At 47.5% G+C, this 17,868-nt stretch overlaps 1 protein-coding gene across 1 annotated transcript; it reads left to right on the plus strand.

Moving 5' to 3' along the window:
* Positions 1-1,903: 1,903 nt before the first annotated feature.
* Positions 1,904-17,178, plus strand: Stip1 (stress induced phosphoprotein 1). The gene is made up of 14 exons (XM_076847440.1): positions 1,904-2,010; positions 7,221-7,430; positions 8,262-8,403; positions 8,763-8,904; positions 9,791-9,959; positions 11,455-11,581; positions 11,674-11,776; positions 12,202-12,322; positions 13,493-13,589; positions 13,724-13,848; positions 15,695-15,731; positions 15,911-16,014; positions 16,202-16,374; positions 16,723-17,178. The coding sequence occupies exons 1-14, from the start codon at positions 2,002-2,004 to the stop codon at positions 16,793-16,795; spliced, it is 1,632 nt and encodes a 543-aa protein (XP_076703555.1). The 5' UTR covers positions 1,904-2,001; the 3' UTR covers positions 16,796-17,178.
* Positions 17,179-17,868: the final 690 nt, after the last annotated feature.

Consider the following 17,868-nt stretch of genomic DNA (forward strand, 5'->3'; position numbering starts at 1 on the left):
TAAGTTGTCCAGGCTGGCCTCAAACCTGCTGAGGCTGGCCTTAAATTTTTTGATTCCCCTGCCTCAGTCTCTGGAGTCACTGGAATTACAAGCATGCACCACAGGGACCCAAAAGCGATTTTTGCATTTTCACTCACACTGTTTTTACCCAGTGCTTACATTTACCCTCAACACCTAATAGGGTGTTTGATACTATTTGATGAATCAACGAATGCCTACTATGTGCCAGGTACTGTGCTACACATTGGGAAACCCAAAATAAAGGAAAACAGACACAAGGGCCTCACTGACCTGACTGCAGTGCTGATACCAAAGTCATTTAATTTGCACAGCCCACAGTGCTATAAAAGAGGTAAACACTGGACAGATGTTAGTGTGCTTGAAGGGCACCAGCTGTCAAGGAACTCTAATAGACAGGCAGCCTGAGAGATGGGCAGTTCCAGCAGAGGGACAGAATGAAGAAGTCTGCCTAGTTCAAGAACAGAGACTGTGGCTGGAGTCTGTACTGGAGAGGACAGGGAAAGACAGTGGGAAAAGCAGGCCTGCTGAGTGGGTCCTAAATCCCATCTCAAGGCCTCCAAGAGTTTTGAGGAAGATTACCGCGTATTTGGTTGCTGAGAATAGAAGAAACACATCTGGATGAGGAGCAAGTATTGACAAACGGGGACCCTTTAAACCCTGGGGAGAGATGGCACTACCCACAGTGGGTAGGAGGAGGACCCAGCAGGGCCCAAGACTCTCATCCAACTCCCCGACCCCAAAATCAGGAGGCTGCTTTGCTCCAATAACCACAGCACACCTTGGGAGCAAAAGCAGCGTCCTAATCAGCAGGTCCATCCCTTCACACCCCAGGCTCTTGCGTGTCTTGCCTTGCTTCCCCTTTTGGGGCTGGGGCTTAAGGCCCTACCAGGCCGCCCTGTCCCACAGGTGAAGTAAGTAGCTCATTCAACCGTTTCCTTTCCCCCTTTCAGTCAGTGCTTCCCGCGGGCTAACACTGCCGGTAGACTCCCCCTCGCTCCTCCGTTACCAAACCCTGCACCCGAGGGTTCAGAGACGGTGTGCGGCTCCGCGGCGACCACCCAGAGGACCAGCCGCGCCGCGGGGAGAGCCTGGGCCTGTCCAGCCCAAGCCCAGCACCTTCACTGCCTCGCGGCCTTTTTTTTTGAACATTCAACCCAACAGCTGGGATGCAGGGAAGTGCAGGGCCAGAGGGCGGGGCGCTGGGCAGCGCAGGCACCCATCGGCCAGGGCCAAGCTCTCCCAAACCAGCCGCGACGGTCACCCTGAAGGCTGGGACCCCAAGCCCGACGCTCAGCGGCGAAGGGGATCTGTCGGTCAAATTCTCGGCGGAGTGAGGCAGGAAGCTGGCCTAGAGGCTGGTCCCGCGGCCGCCGGAGTCACAGCGACAGTGCTCGTGGCCTCAGATTCCAGTCAACCACCGGCCGGACTAAAGCAGCCCTCTGCAGGGCAGCAATTTAAACCTATCAGCGCAAAGAGTTGACAACTCCCCGCCCAACTGAAGTTTTTTTTTTTATTCTGAAGACGATCGCGTCATGGAGTCCTGCAGCCCAATGAGAGAGGTGGAAATTTCCAGAAAGAACAGGACCAATGGGCGCGGCCACTTCGTCTGCGATTGACGGACTAAACCGCCAATCCGTGCCGCAGAAGTCCGCTCCTCCCTCCATTCGTAGAGCCTGCGATGGGCGGGGCTTTGGGGGAGAGTCCAATCCCAATGTGCGGAGGAGGCAGGGTCGAAGCTATTACTCTCCAATGTCCAACGAGAGGGAAGCAAAGATGATGGGCTGGACTCCAAGCCAATAGTAGAGTAGTACAGACAACCTCCTAGAGGAGCTCGACCAGTGAGTAGGCGAGGAGGGGGCGGGCGCCGGAGTCCCGGCAGCTTCTAGTAGGTTCCAGAAGGCGGCGCGTGCGGTTGGGAACGCGGAGCGGACGGGAACGCGGAGCGGTCGGATTCGATTCAACGGGGTTCCGGGCCAGGCTATGGAGCAGGTGAAGGGGGAGGGGCGGGCTGAGGCCCTGGTGCCTTTCGGGGTCCGACCGAGGCCAAGCCGCGGCGGAGGGGCGGGGTGAGGCGGGCGCCCGGCCCGGGGCGTGCAGCTGCGGCCGGAGGCGAGGGCGTGAGGGCCGTAGTCGCGGCCGCAGGGCGGGAGGGAGTCTGCAGCGCGGCCTGACCAGGGGAGCGACCATCGCCTCCTGGCTCGGCGAGAACGGCCGGAGGAGGCCGGGGTTCGGCGTGAGGCGGGCCCGCGGCGGGAAAAGGGGCCGCGGCCGAGCCCCGGGGGCCTCCAGAGAGGTGGCTGCAGGCTAAGCACGGGGATGGCGCCGTCCTCACTGGAAGGCTGGAGGTCGGCGAGGGGCCTTAGTTGACACCGGGGAGGTCTCGATCTTGGAGGCCAGAGCCTGCAGATGGAGGAGCCACCCAGCACTTGGCCACGATGAAGTTGGAAAATCCAGGGAGCGGGAACCGCAGTACTCTGGGAGTACCCGGGGCACTCCGGAGCCTGGGACCCAGTTGGGGAAATGCTCCTTTTGTGCATCTTGGAAGGTCAGGGTAGAAAAGTTGAGTAGACTTTGCCTGCTGCAGGGGGTGGCGGTGTTGCAAAGTCCTTGGGAGAAATTCTGTCTCTACCTGGGTTTTACATATGTATGCACAGCCCCTCCCCCTCTTTTTGTCTGTGTGACTGTAGGGTGACTGAGGACTGACACCTCTGGAAAGTCGGTTTCTGATTACACGGGAATTAGTAGCTATAGACCTAGTGAGCGAACAGAAGTTAACTTGCTTCTGCGCAGCATTTGGGGTGCCGAGTTGAAGCTGCTGCTCTTGCTTTCTGTAACTTGGTTAAGTCCACCGTGACTTACAGCTGAGAGGCCTGGAGAGTTTTTTTTTGCATAGGAAACCGTTTTTGAGCTGTAGTGATATATCTGGAAAAAGTCAGAACAGCTCACTCTTTTTGCAAAAAGCTACAAAACTGAACCTTTAGTATGGTATAGCTGCAGCTCCTGTAGTGAAAGCTGGAGCTTCCTTGTTAAATTAATAAGTGGATATTCAGAGAATAATAAACTTTTTATCCTTTCATAATCAAAAGGGTTTGTGGTGTGTGACAAGAATAAGAAAGGCAGTTGCTCTTAACAAAATATTTTGGTTAGGGGTTCTGTGGATTGAACCAGGGCCTTGAGCATGCAGTGTGTGCTCTGTCACTGAGCTGCATCCTAAACCCAAAATAGTTTTCTTAAAAAACACACCAGCATTGTAGAAGGATACATAGGCACAGGTAGGCTGTGATTGACTAAACTCAGAGCTGCAAACTTACATGAGGAATATACAAATGACTCTCCTTTCCCCCCCCCTCCCTAAATAAGCATCTGCACTTACAGTTTATTAATTTGTTTATTTTTAGGAGATGAGGGTCACACTATGTTGCAAAGCTGGGCCCACGTTCACATGCTCTGGAGAACCTCATGCTTCTTGGCCTCCCCAGTAGCTGGGACCACAGTGCACACTACCACACAGGCTTGTTTTCATTTTAATCTGTGAGAATCATGTTTCAATTTTAGGAAATATTCAAGATGGACAATTTTTTTTTTAAGATATTTATTTTTTAGCATAGGTGACACAGTGTCTTTATTTTACTTTATGTGATGCTGAGGATCAAACCCAGTGCCTCACCCGTGTGAAATGAGTGATCTACTTCTGAGCCACAACCCCAGCCCTCAAGAGGGATAAATTTAAGTGATCAAATACACTTTTTTTTTTTTTTTTTTTTGGTACTCGTGATTGGAATCCATTGGTGCTTTTACCATTGAGCTACATCCTCAGGTCTTTTTATTTTATTTTGAGATAGGGACTTGCTAAGTTTGCTGAAGCTAACCTGGAACTTGTGATCCTCCTGCTTCAGCCTCCAAGCCTGCTGGGATGACAGGTGTGTGCCACCAGGCCACCTCACAGTGATACACTTTTTACATTTGACCCAATACAGATTTGCAACTCTAGATGTGGTTGGTTAGTTTGTTTTTTGGCAGTGCCAGGAATTGAACCCAGGGCCTTCAGCATAGTAGGCAGCAGCTTTTCAAAATTGGTCTCTATAATACAGAAAAGTATTTCTTCTTCTTTTTTTCTTTTTCTTCTTCTTCTTCTTTAGTTTTTCATGATTATTTTTGTGGTGTTGGGGATCAAACTCAGGTCCACTTTATTTTTTGAGATAGGGTCTCACTTTGATCCTGACTGGCCTTGAACATGGTAAGTCTTCTGCCTCAGCCTCCTGAGCCTCCTGAGTCGCTGGGATTATAGGCGTGCTCCACAGTCCCTGGCTCACTCACTCTTCCCTTTTTTTCCTTTTTGTGGTCCTGGGGATCTCTTGTCTAACCTCAAACTTGCAATCCTTCTGCCTCTGGTCTCCTGAATAGCTAGGCTTACAGGCATTTGGTACCGCACCCAGCTGAAAAGTATTTTTCATGTCTAGTTCTGACCTGCAGTGGGAAAGGAAATCAGTTTTGTAGATCACAGCCAGCATTGTTTTTTTTTTTTTTTTTTGGCTCTGAGGTTTGAACCCAGGTCCTTGAGCATGCAAAACACGTGTACATTCTACCACTAACATATCTATACTCTCAGCCCCTGTATAACATGTGTAATAAAACAGTATTATGTACACTGTGCTGGTATTTTCTGTTTTACTTGCTCTTTTAAAATGCTAGTCAATGCTAGTCGAGAGCCCGGCATGGTGGAGCATACCTGTAATTCCAGCAACTCAGGAAACTAAAGCAGGAGGATGGCAAGTTTGAGGCTAGGTTCACCACTTAGTGAGGACCTGTTCAAAATAAAAAAGGAGCTAGGAGTGTAGCTTAGTAGTAGAGCACCCCAGCACCAAAAATACAAAATGTTGGTCATGACCTACAAAACTAATTTCCTGTCCCACTGAAGGTCAGTATTGGGTTTGAAAAATGCTCCTCTGGAAGGTAGGCAAGAATTTCACAAAGCTGTTCCTTAGCTGTCTCTCTCCCTGCCCCAATTTTTTAAATTATAAGGATCTCACTTAAGTTGCTGAGACTGGCTTTGAACTTGCTATTCTGCTTCAGCCTGCCAAGTTGCCATTATAGGCCTGTGCCACTATGCCAGTTCTCAGTTGCCTCTTCACACCAGTTGAGTGGAGCTTATGAAGTTTCAGCTTCATGCCTCAATCCTGGACTCTGCGACTTTCATCCCTTGTTTGCTAAATTTTGGTAGTTTTCCTCTGTCTTTTTCCTCTTTACCCTTGTGTTTTGTATTTTGATTTTTTTTGTTGTTGTTGTTTTGTTTTGCTTTTGCAATGTTGGTAATCACACTCATGGACCCATGCTAGCCAAGCGAGAACGTACCACTGAACCACATCCCTAGCACTTTGCCCTTGCTCCTTTAAGATCTCTTGGGACGGGGCCAGGCATGGTAGCATGGGCACACACCTGTAATCCTGGCAACTTGGCAAGATGAGGCAGGATTGCAAGTTCAGGGCCAGCCTGGGACACTTTAATGGACATCCTGTCTCAAAAGTGCTGGGGATGTAGCTCAGTGGTGGAATACCCTGGGTTCCTAGTTTGAATCCCCACTACTGGGGCTGGGGAGAGGTTCCCATGGATGAAAGTTCCTGACTGATGTGCATAAAGATTTCAGAGTCATTTAACAGAATTCTTTAGGGGATAGATGGGTTACTGAGGCCACTTTACCACTGAGCCACATCCCCCAGCCTTTTTTATTTTTTTGAGATAGGGTTTTGCTAAGTTGCTATGGCTGGCGGGTACTTGAAATCTTCCTGCCTCGATATCCCAAGCTGCTGGGATTACAGATGTATACCACCATGACTGGCCAGAATTCATTTATTCTTAATATTAATACACTGGGTCCTGGGTGTATAAAAGCTGCCTTATTAGCTCAACTGATCTTGAATCCCACGGATTATGTTTGTACTTTGGAGGGTGCTATGAATATATGGTGGGTCATCTGACCTTTTATAGGATAATTCTCCTCTTAAAAACCTTTTCATTGAGACCCTGTTAGGCCAGGGCCTCCTTCCTTCACTTTTTAATCACCTTGGTGTGTTCTACCTTGCATTCTGATTCTCAATATTTGGGGAGGATAGGGAATTTACTTTCTCTAGCCTCTTTGTGTTATAGTAATATTCAAGCCTTTGGAGGACCAGCTTACTCATTTAGGTTCAGAATTAATCTACCATGTGGTGATATTTTACCACGTGGATAAATGGAGATGGTAGCTGAGCCATGAGAATTTGTACACACACATAGGGATTGAACCCAGAGGGGACTTAACCACTGACCCACATCACTAGCACTTTTTTCTTTTTGATTTTTTTATTTTTAGACAGGGTCTCACTAAGATGCTTAGGGCCTCAGCCTCCCAAGTCCCTGGGATTATAGACTTGTACCACTGCACTAGCTCATGAGGAGCATCTTGGGGGAGAGGGGCAGGTACTGGGAATTAAACTCAGGGCCACTCAACCACTGAGCCACTTCCCCAGCCCTGTTTTGTATTTTATTTAGAGACAGGGTCTCACTGGGTTGCTTAGCACCTCATTTTTGCCGAGGCTGGCTTTGAGCTTTTGATCCTCCTGCCTCAGCCTCCGAGCTGCTGGGATTACAGGCACCTGGCTCTGAGGAGCATCTTGATGCTCTAGAGGAAAGGAAACCTTGCCATCCTAAAGCCTGTGGTGTGCATGAATCTACATTCCTTCCTGATCATCTCTCCCTGTGGGGAGTGCCTCTGCCTATGCTGTTTATCCTTTGAATTCTTTGGGAATCTGTGACAAATGAATTGGTGTGTGTTGGTTGGTTGGTTTTTGGTGATGTTGGGGATTAAACCCAATCCCTTGGGCAAGTGCTCTGCCACTGAGCCACATCCCTAGCCTTCAGGTTTACTTTTCCAGTGTAGGAATATGTGGGTAAGATCTGGAGGGTTCTGACAGCTGTGAGTGAAAGGGCGACTGGGGTTCTTACCAGTCTGCACAAGAGCCACTGGAGAGCAGAGATGGGTTTCTTGTGCCTTGCTGCCCCCACCCACCCACTGCTGGCTCCCGAAGGTGTGGAAAATGAGTGATCACATCTAATCTATAAAGTAATCTGTATACTGGTAACTGGGGGAAAATGTCATCTAAAAACTTGGAGACAGATTAAGCGTACTGTGGAGAGAAACTATAGGCTTCCTTTCTCCTCAGGTGAATGAGCTAAAGGAGAAGGGCAACAAGGCCCTGAGTGCTGGAAACATCGACGACGCGCTCCAGTGCTACTCTGAAGCAATTAAGTTAGATCCCCAGAACCATGTGCTCTACAGCAATCGATCTGCAGCCTATGCCAAGAAAGGGGACTACCAGAGGGCCTATGAGGATGGCTGCAAAACCGTTGACCTGAAGCCTGACTGGGGCAAGGTAAACCTGGGGGAGTTGGGACTCTAGCTCTTTCCCAGAAATGGCTTTTGGTACTGCAGTACTTATTGGCAGGTCCTCCTGCTTGGCCTAGTTGCCTGTCCCAGAAAAGTGATGTTTGTTACCCACCTAGCCCCTCTCTGCGTGAGTATGCCTCTGAAAATAATACTGTATTTCACCAAATTTAAGTTCACATCAGGGGCTGGGGATGTGGCTCAAGCGGTAGCGTGCTCGCCTGGCGTGCGGGCGGCCCGGGTTCGATCCTCAGCACCACATACAAACAAAGATGTTGTGTCCGCCGATAACTAAAAAATAAATATTAAAATTCTCTCTCTCTCTCTCCCCCTCTCTCTTAAAAAAAAAAAAAAAGCATAAATGTGTGAATAATATAATAAAAAAAAAAAGTTCACATCAGTTGTGAGCTCTGTTGTATTGCTGAGAATGAAAAGGATGTCCCCCAAAACTGAGAGCACCTGCTCATCAGATGGATCCAGGTGGGGAGGGTGAGTGTTGATATTGGGCATGAAAATTCTTTTTTTTATTATTAAAATTTATTTTTTAGGTGGACACAATATTTTTATTTTTATGTGGTGTTGAGGATCGAACCCAGTGCCTCGCGCATGCTAGGCGGGCGCACTACCACATGAGCCACATCCCCAGCCCATGAAAATTCTTAAAGATCAGTTGTTGTTGTTGTTGTATTGTCCTTTTTTTCTTAATGGCATTCATGAGGATATCTTTTAGTTCATAAAATGCAGAATAGGTTTTTTGAGTCCGTTTGGATTTATGCTGTTCTTTTTTTAAAATTTTTGCATCCTTTTTCTTGGGCTTAAGGGTTATTCACGAAAAGCAGCAGCTCTTGAATTCTTAAACCGATTTGAAGAAGCCAAGCGAACCTATGAGGAAGGTTTAAAACACGAAGCCAATAACCCTCAGCTCAAAGAGGGTTTACAGAATATGGAGGCCCGGTTGGCAGGTAGGTACCACTATGTATTTTTTAAATGGGATTGATCATGAGGGCACAGTAATTAAAATGAACAGATTTCATAGTGATGCACTGTTAGATTTGTTGTGCTGGGACCAAAATACCTGACCAGAACAACTTAGGAGGAAAAGTTTATTTTGCCTCCTTCTCTCAGAGGTTCAATCCATGGTGCTGTAGGTTCAAGATGGGGTGGAAGAACTCCATGCGTGGCAGCCGGGTTTGGGCGAGAGAGCCAAGGGGAAGAACAGTCCTTCCAGGACATGTATATGTGTGTCCCCAGCATTAACACAGGCGCTTTTGGGGACACCTCATATCCAACCATAATGTGTACTCTTCCTTTATTCAAACAGAGAGGAAATTCATGAACCCTTTCAACATGCCTAATCTTTATCAGAAGTTGGAGAGTGATCCCAGGACAAGGGCACTGCTTAGTGATCCTACCTACCGGGAACTAATAGAGCAACTACGAAACAAACCGTCAGACTTGGCCATGTAAGTAGAGGCAGCACATCAAGTCTAGAAGGGAACTATGGCAGAGGATTCCCTGGTCCAGACTGCAGAGTTTCTGCATTTGGTTTTTCTCTACTTAGTGGCAGGGGTTTGTTTATTTGTGTATTTGTAAGAAAGGTTTCAGAGGAGCATGTATTATAGTCATCTCAACCTTGCTTTGAATCTGCAAGGTCTCTTTCTTGCTCCTAGATTTTTTCAATTAAAAAAAATTTTTTTTTTTTTTTTAATTTAAGTTTTACCAAAAAAATTTTTTTTACCCTTTGGCAGTGTTAGGGATCAAACCCATGGCCTTGTGCATGTTAGGCAAGCACTGCTCCACCACTGAGCAACACCCCCTGTCCTCTCCTAGGATTCTGACCTAGTAACAATCCCACCCTTTCCAAAAACAGTCCTTCTGTCCCTGTTGAAAAGTTGGTGTGGAAACAGGGTTGAGAGGAGCACCTGGTTTGGAGATCGCTTATAGATCTTGTACTGAAATCTGTCAGTATCTGAACCCCTGGCCCATGAGGTCAGATAGTTTCTTTTTTGCTTGTGCTGGGGGTGGAACCCACGGCCTTTTGCATGCTCATGCAAGGCAAGCACTCTACCAACTGAGCCTTATCCCCAGCCTGATAGTGAGTTCTTTCTACAGTAACTCATTTCTCTGTGTCTGCTGACCTCAAGTAACACTTCTGATTTTTGCAACTTCATTTTAGAGTTTTGAAGGGTTAAGTATTTTCCCTTTATAACTTGTGAGTAGAGTAGAATCCAGCCATCCATTGATGGGTGAGAAGCTTTAGTATACAGGAACCTGTTCGTAATGGGGGTTTAGGGTCAGTCATGGAGAGGAATAATGGCTATTTTTCTTCTTTTAAAAAATCAATGCTAGGAAACTACAAGATCCCCGGATCATAACCACTCTCAGTGTCCTCATTGGGGTTGATCTGGGCAGCATGGATGAGGAAGAAGAGGCTGCGACACCCCCGCCTCCGCCTCCCCCCAAAAAGGAAACCAAGCCAGAGCCAATGGAAGAAGATCTCCCAGAGAATAAGAAGCAGGTCTCATTTTTCTTTTTTCTTCACTGTCATGCATTTATAAACAAACAAATCACCTAGAAGCATGTACGTTGAATGGCAACAATGAGAGCTTGGTATGTGCTAAGTTTATTATTGGTAGCTACTCAGGAGGCTGAGAAAGGAGAAACACTTGAGCCTGAGAGTTTGAGGACCACCTGGGCAACATAGCAAGGCCTTGTCTCAAAGAAAAGGAAAAGTTGCGTATAAAAACACAGCAGCCTGGCTTGGTGTTTACCTGTGTATCCCATGCATGGGTTTACACACTTGTAATCCCCGTGGCTCAGGAGGCTGAGGCAGGAGGATCACGAGTTCAAAGCCAGCCTCAGCAACAGCGAGGTGCTAAGCAACTCAGTGAGACCCTATCTGAATAACATACAAAATAGGGGTGGGAATGTGGCTCAGTGGTCAAGTGCCCCTAAGTTCAGTCTTTAGTAACACACACAAAAAAGGCAAAGACAAAAGATGAGTTTCACAAGAGATTTCCTAGTGATGGTGTATTTTGAAGCGTCTTGGTGTGGCATGTCCCCTGTAGTTAACACAGCTGCCACATACTGCTGCCACCTGAAGAACCAGGCAAAACAGGATAGTAAAGTTGAGGATCCAAGTCCCTGGCATGGTCCAGAAGAATGCTGTCTACATCAGTCCTTAGGCTTGCTGTCTCCTGGTTGGAAATAGTTTGTGATTGAAAGTTCGTCCACTTAGCAACACTCTTTGAGCAGGAGGCATGTGTCTGAACAATTTTATTTCCCTTCTCGTAACGGCAGATTGTTGCCAAATTTAGCACCTTTAAATGGGTAAGCGTTGGTTGCTCACAGTGTCTCAGCTGGAAAAGGGCCCTCAGTGTGGGTGGTAGTAAGCTGTTCTGAAGTCTCCTCCTGCCTCCCTGGCCCCTTCCCCTGGTCCTTTCAACACCACCCCTCTGCTGACAGCTATGACCTGGAAACAGCCACGTGGCAGGAACCAGCTTATGGCTACCTCTCAGCAAAACTTGGCACAAAATTTTACTATCTTTGCCATTGCTTTGAGTTGAGGGAATTTCCTCTACCTTGAAGCCCTCTCCTTTCTGAAAGAGCCAGGAGAGTAGGTGGAAAATGCAGAGCTGGGATTGTGGCTCAGCGGTAGAGCGCCCGCCTAGTGTATGCGAGGCCCTGGGTTTCGATCCTCAGCACCACATATAAATGAATAAGTAAAAACAAAGGTATTGTATACTACTAAAATAAATAAATACTTTTTAAAAAAAAAAGAAAAAGAAAATGCAGAGTGTCGAGGGAAGCAAAGATAAATTTTAATCTTGATGGTAAATATGTGATTACACACCTGTAGCCATTTGAAGAAGAGACCTTTGTTATGGAGAACTCAATTCCTTAGACGTGTTGCTTATACATGCCATCTCAGTACCCATGGCAGGTGATAGACTCTCCCTTTGGTCTTCTGAGTTGTATTGGCTCAGCACTTACTTCTCCCAAACCTCATCTAGGCACTGAAAGAAAAAGAACTGGGGAATGATGCCTACAAGAAGAAAGACTTTGACTCAGCCCTGAAGCACTACGACAGGGCCAAGGAGCTGGACCCCACCAACATGACTTACATTACCAATCAAGCAGGTGAGGCCCAGAAGCCAGGGCAAGAGAGTTTGTGGGCTTTTTTCAGGGAAGAGGCAAGGACTGACTCTTCTCTTCACCACCCTGCTTGGCAGCGGTATACTTTGAAAAGGGCGACTACAATAAATGCCGGGAGCTTTGTGAGAAGGCCATCGAGGTGGGGAGAGAGAACCGAGAAGACTATCGACAGATTGCCAAGTATGCTTGACCTTCTGGAGCACCTCAAGTAGTGTGAAGGGTTTGCTGTCCAGGCTTAAATATCCTTGCATGGAAGGAGGGTTGCTGGCCCTGAATGCATCACGTTAAGAAGGGGCTGGAGGGTCTGCGGATATAGCTCACTTGGTAGGATGCTTGCCTCACATGCACAGGTCCTGAGTTCGATCCTCAGCGCCACATAAAAATAAAGAAAGGTATTGTGTCTATCTACAACTAAAAATATTTTTTAAAGGGGGAGTGGGCTGAAAAGGTGGTCACAGGACCCAGGACAAGGTGTTGTAAGGACACAGTGCCAAGGCAGTAATGTAGGTCTTTTTCCTAGTTGTAAGCGTATTTTCCCTGCAGGGGCTCACCTCATCTCTGGCTCTGCCCTCAGCAAATACTTTTCTCTCTTTCATCTTAACTAGAGCTTATGCTCGAATTGGTAACTCCTACTTCAAAGAGGAGGCGTACAAGGACGCTATCCATTTCTACAACAAGTCACTGGCAGAGCACCGAACCCCAGATGTGCTCAAGAAATGCCAGCAGGTGAGTTGGAAAGGAATGGGGATTGTTGTATTTGTTGTGGGGGATGGAACCCAGGGTCTTGTACAAGTTAATCCTCTACCACTGAGCTGTACCCCCTACCCTGTGGATTTTAACAGTTGAGTGTCATTGCTATTACCTTAAATGTTTTGTTTTTTTTTTTTTTAATTTTTTAATATTTATCTTTTAGTTTTTGGCACACACAACATCTTTGTTTGTATGTGGTGCTGAGGATCGAACCCGGGCCGCACGCATGTCAGGCGAGCGCGCTACCGCTTGAGCCACATCCCCAGCCCCCTTAAATGTTTTTAAGTAGCAACAACTCTGGTCATTTTACATGATACTGGCCTTTTCACTTAATATTGACATCCTGTAAGTTTGAGGCCAGCGTCAACAGTTTAGTGAGACCTTCAGTAATTTAGCTCAAGACCCTGTCTCAAATTTTAAAAAAAGGGTTGGGGATGTAGCTCAGTGGTAAAGCACCCCTGGGTTCAATCCCCAGGACATCCCCCCCACCAAAAAAAAATTTCCTCGCATGGGAGGAGGGTTGGAGGGTCTGAGGATATATAGCAAACATTTAAGAGTCAGTGGAATAACTGTTATGGTTTTTATTGTAATTTAACAATCTATATTGACACTATTTGTCATAATTAACATAAGAGGGTAGTTTTATTCTCAAAAAGATTGGTCAGGCCAGGTCTGAGGGCATATGCCTATAGTCCCAGCTACTTAGAAGCAGAGACAGGAGGATGACTTGAACCCGGGAGTTCAAGGCCAGCCTGAGCAACATAGCAAGACCCCAACTCAAAAAAAAAAAAAAAAAAAAAAAAAATGCTGTTTGGGTACGTATCATTTTATCATTTTCTTGTTGGGCATATTTTTTGAATGAAGTGTACTTTAGTACCATTCATTGTTTTATTGTGTGCCTTGATAATGAGAAATGTAAGATGTTTCTTACGGTGCTGGGAATTGAGCCCAGGGCCTCAAGCATGCTAAACCCACACACTCTCTACTGCTGAGCTACATCCCCAGCCCAGGATTGTAAAGTTCCTAAAACAAAAATTAAATGTTGCCAGCAGAACTCTAAAAATTAAAATCCCAAACACTTAGCCTTGTGTTTAGATGGTCATGGGAGTTTGAGATACTATTCATTCCAAGGATCTTTTTTCTTAGGCAGAGAAAATCCTGAAGGAGCAAGAGCGACTGGCCTACATCAACCCCGACCTGGCATTGGAGGAGAAGAACAAGGGCAATGAGTGTTTTCAGAAAGGTACCCACACAGTGTTTGTGGTGGGAAGTGGTAGATGACGGGGGCGGGGGGGGGGGTGTCCTGCTCCTGACTCGGGAACCTAGAAGCAGAGGGTAGCTTACTGCTTGTTTCAAAAGTCTGTTTTCCTTATCCAGGGGACTATCCCCAGGCCATGAAGCACTATACAGAAGCCATTAAACGGAATCCACGAGATGCCAAACTGTACAGTAATCGAGCTGCCTGCTACACCAAACTCCTGGAGTTTCAGCTGGCACTCAAGGTGGGTCTGAGAGGCAGGCTGCTGCTCCTGTGAACCTTTGCAGGAGGAATGGGATCCATCTCCTTGTTTCCTTCCATCAACAGGTTGTTGTTTTTTGATTCCAGATTTTCGGTGGCAGTACTTATGGGTATAAATCATGGGGCCTGTGTTTGCCCAGTATTGGCACTTGGTGTTAGTGGGTGGGAGTACTTGAGAGGGTGTTCTCACCACCTTCCTTGAGAACCCTGGTACTTTTTGCTTTCCATTATCCATCACTCTGTGTGTGTGTCTGTGTGTATCTCGGGGTGCTGGAAATCATACCCTGGACCTTGCACATACTAAGCAAGTGCTCTGCTGCTGAGTTATAAAAAGGGCCCCAGCCCCTTTTAACCAGCTCAGGTTCATTCCCAGGGCATTTTCATCTCCTAAGCTGAAATTTCCCCTGGTCACCACAGTTCTTTTTAATGAATATAACTACTTTAGATACCTATCAGTGGATCACACATGATTTGTCCTTTTGTAACCGGCTTCTTCCACTTAGCACAGTGTCCTCTGGGTTCATTTGTTGAGGAGCACCGTATTGTTTTCCACCTAGCTGTGCTCTCTTTCCCTCAATTTTTTGATGTTCAGTTTAGCTGTAGGTAGGTCTGCAGTTGTCAGTCATATTAAGTGTGTTTTCTTTGACACTGGAGAAGTTGTTCCATGTCATTCTGACTACGAGTCACTCTGTTTTTGTTTTTCGTTTTGAGATAGGGTCTCACTAAATTTCCCAGGGTGGTCTTGAATCTGGGGTCCCCCTGTGTACCTGGGATTACAGACATGTGGCACCACACCTGGCATAATTTTTTTTTTTTATTTTGAACATATTTAAACAGAAGAATACAAAGTGAATGTCTCATGTATTCTCCATCTAAATATTGTCACTTGCTCAACCATTTGTAAAAAAAAGAATGAGGCCAGGCCTGGTGGCACATGCCAATATTCCCAGCTGATCAAGAGACTGAGGTTGGGGCTGCAGTCGTGGCTCAGTGGTTGAGCTCTTGCCTAGCACTTGTGAGGCACTGGGTTCGATCCTCAGCGCACATAAAAATACATAAAGGCTTTGTGTCCATCTACACCAGAAAATATTTAAAAAGATACTGAGGTTGGAGGGTCATTTGAATCCAGTAGAGATCCAGACAGCCAAGACTAGGGTACTAGCCCTGTGCTGGAATGTTCATACATCCTGCTTTCTTGCCCATCAAAAGATATGTCTTTGGGCAGGGGATGTTTCTCAAGCAGTAATGTACTTGCCTGGTGTGCGTGGGACGCTGGGTTCGATCCTCAGCACCACATAAAAATAAAATAAAGATATTGTGTTCATCAAAAACTTAAAAAAAAAAAATTCTCTCTCAAAAATAGAAAATGTCTTTGTGGGCTGGGGCTCAGCGGTGGAGCACTCACCTGGTACATTCGAGGTGCTGGGTTTGATCCTCAGCACCATATAAAGATAATAAAATAAAGGCATGTGTCCAACTACAACTAAAAACATTTTTAAAATATACGTCTTTGAGTTTTGAACAGGTATCAAGTCTCAGCACTTAAGCGGGTTGTTATATTCTCTATAGAACTAGGTCAGATACCTCGTTTGTTCTTCATTACATCAGCCTTGTGTAGAGTCCAGCCGTTATTTTGTGTGGGCTGGTGATCTGGAGTGGTCTCTCCTGGTGGTGTCGCCCAGCTTTCTCCTGTCCTGCTTCACCTCTTAAGTAACCCAGGGGCCAGGACAAGCAGGAATGGCAGGGGCAAAAGCCATGCATGGCCTCTGTGATCGCTGGCCTGAGTGAGCCATGAGAGAAAGCCTAATCCCTCTACTGCTTCTTTCTAGGACTGTGAGGAATGTATCCAGCTGGAGCCAACTTTCAGTAAGTACTTTTCTCCCTATTCTCCTCTCCCCAGGTTTGGTCAAAAGACTGAGGAGAAAGAAAGGGCAAGGGCTTGGGGCCCATAGCATTTTGCATCATGTGATGGGGAGTCTGTGGGGGGGAGGCTTGTGGCCTTGGAGGCCATTGGAGGTCCTGCCTCACCTCTTGTTTGTCTGTAGTCAAGGGTTACACACGGAAAGCAGCTGCCCTGGAAGCCATGAAGGACTACACAAAAGCCATGGATGTGTACCAGAAGGCACTGGAACTGGACTCCAGCTGTAAGGTGGGCTGCCGCTGGCCATTAGTGGTCCCTGTCTGTGCTTTGGGTCTTAGAAAAGGTTTGCTCACTGGCTCTGGCCTTAGGTTCCCCCCCACCCCCATCCCTCCTCAGTGATCTCTGGTGTCTTGGACCTGCCATAGCAGGTAGCCAGGTAATGGCGATGCCCTCCCTTTTTTCTTCTGGAATGCAGGAGGCAGCAGATGGTCATCAGCGCTGTATGGTAGCTCAGTATAATCGGCACGACAGCCCCGAGGATGTGAAGCGACGGGCCATGGCCGACCCTGAGGTACAGCAGATAATGAGTGACCCAGCCATGCGGCTCATCCTGGAACAGATGCAGAAGGATCCCCAGGCACTCAGCGAGTAAGCCAAACTGCGGAAATGGCCGGCCCTGCAGGATGTGCATGGGCACGGCATGGTCTGTGTAGGAGGAATTGTGGAAATCGTCCTCAGAATTACTGGAGAGGTTGGCAGAGGGTGGCAGGGTAAAGGAGGGGCCTCGTCTGCCCGTCGTCCTGATGGCTCAAGCAGTCGATGGGAAAGATCAGTTAACCTGGAGAAAGGTCTTGGCTTAGAGCCGTCCAGATGCACAATGGACCCTCTCCTGACTGGCGGTGCCGTCTCAGGGCTGTGAATTAGAGCTTACTTGAGAGTGAGGAAACCTTTTCAGGGTCAAGAATCACTTCAAGCCACTTTCTTTTTCCTCTTTAGACACTTAAAGAATCCTGTGATAGCGCAGAAGATCCAGAAGCTCATGGATGTGGGTCTGATTGCAATTCGGTGATGACTTGCTCATCTCTTCCCTTCACCCTCGTGGAAAGACGAGCTGGGATGGCAGCAAGCAGCATGGTGCAGGGGGAGAGGGAGGAAGACAGCCCACCTTTATATTTATACCTGCCTACGTGGAAGACACAGACTCATACAGCCGCTGCCTTGGGCCTTCTGAGCACTCGCATGGTCTCTCACTGCTGTCCTTGGGTTCCGTGTCTCCTTCCCCTGCCCCCTCAGTCGCTGTCTCGGCTGCTCCCCATAGTTAGTTATTTTTTATTTGGGGCAGTGGGCATATATGGGGAGGGGAGGGTGTTCTTCCCAACCTGGGGCCCCAGCTGTCTTCACATTGTTAACTCCACGCCTTCTTCAATAAAACAAGCCAATCAGGTGTGGTGACATGTTGCTGTGGCCTTGAATGTTCCCCCACCCCAAAAAAAAGGACTTTCTCTCCTTTCACGGGTGACTCTGGACTGGTGGAGGTTTTCAGTGACCAGGCTGGAAACCTGAGCCTGGCCTTTTCTGATGGACCAGCTTTTGGCTGGGTGTGAGCTCCACTCAGTTCCACAAGGTGGCCGCTAGGTGGTGCTGTTGCTCAACAACTGAAGGTGGCCTGCTGACTCCTGCGAGACTAAAGTGGCACTAGGTTTAGGTCACCTTTGGAATGATCCCTGGGTTGTGAATTCTCCATTCTTATCTCACAATCAAAAACCAACAGTTCTAGAGAACTGTCCAACCCAGAACCACATGGACCATGAGATACTCTGACCCGTAGAGAGTAGCTACTGTCACCTGCTCCATTAGGTGCAGAAGCTGGTCACAGTTTTCAAGAGCTTGCTCCTGGCATCCGGGAGCTTACTACTAAGCTGTACTTCATGTTTGCAGCAAACTCTTAAAGCCCTCTTGCTGGCTGAGGAGGCCTCTGGCCGCCGTATACTTCCTCATTTGCTCCAAGAGCCACTTCCTGGGCTAGCAATATGCTGAGGCCAGCAGCAGGCTGTACTTCCTGCTCCCCTGGGTTTGCATGAGCTGCTCTTCCCCTGGAATCCCCAGCTGTGCCTCTGAGGGAGGTCCACTGATGTCATTTGG

This window comes from Callospermophilus lateralis, chromosome 2 (assembly GCF_048772815.1).
Source record: "Callospermophilus lateralis isolate mCalLat2 chromosome 2, mCalLat2.hap1, whole genome shotgun sequence".
Classification (NCBI taxonomy): domain Eukaryota; kingdom Metazoa; phylum Chordata; class Mammalia; order Rodentia; family Sciuridae; genus Callospermophilus; species Callospermophilus lateralis.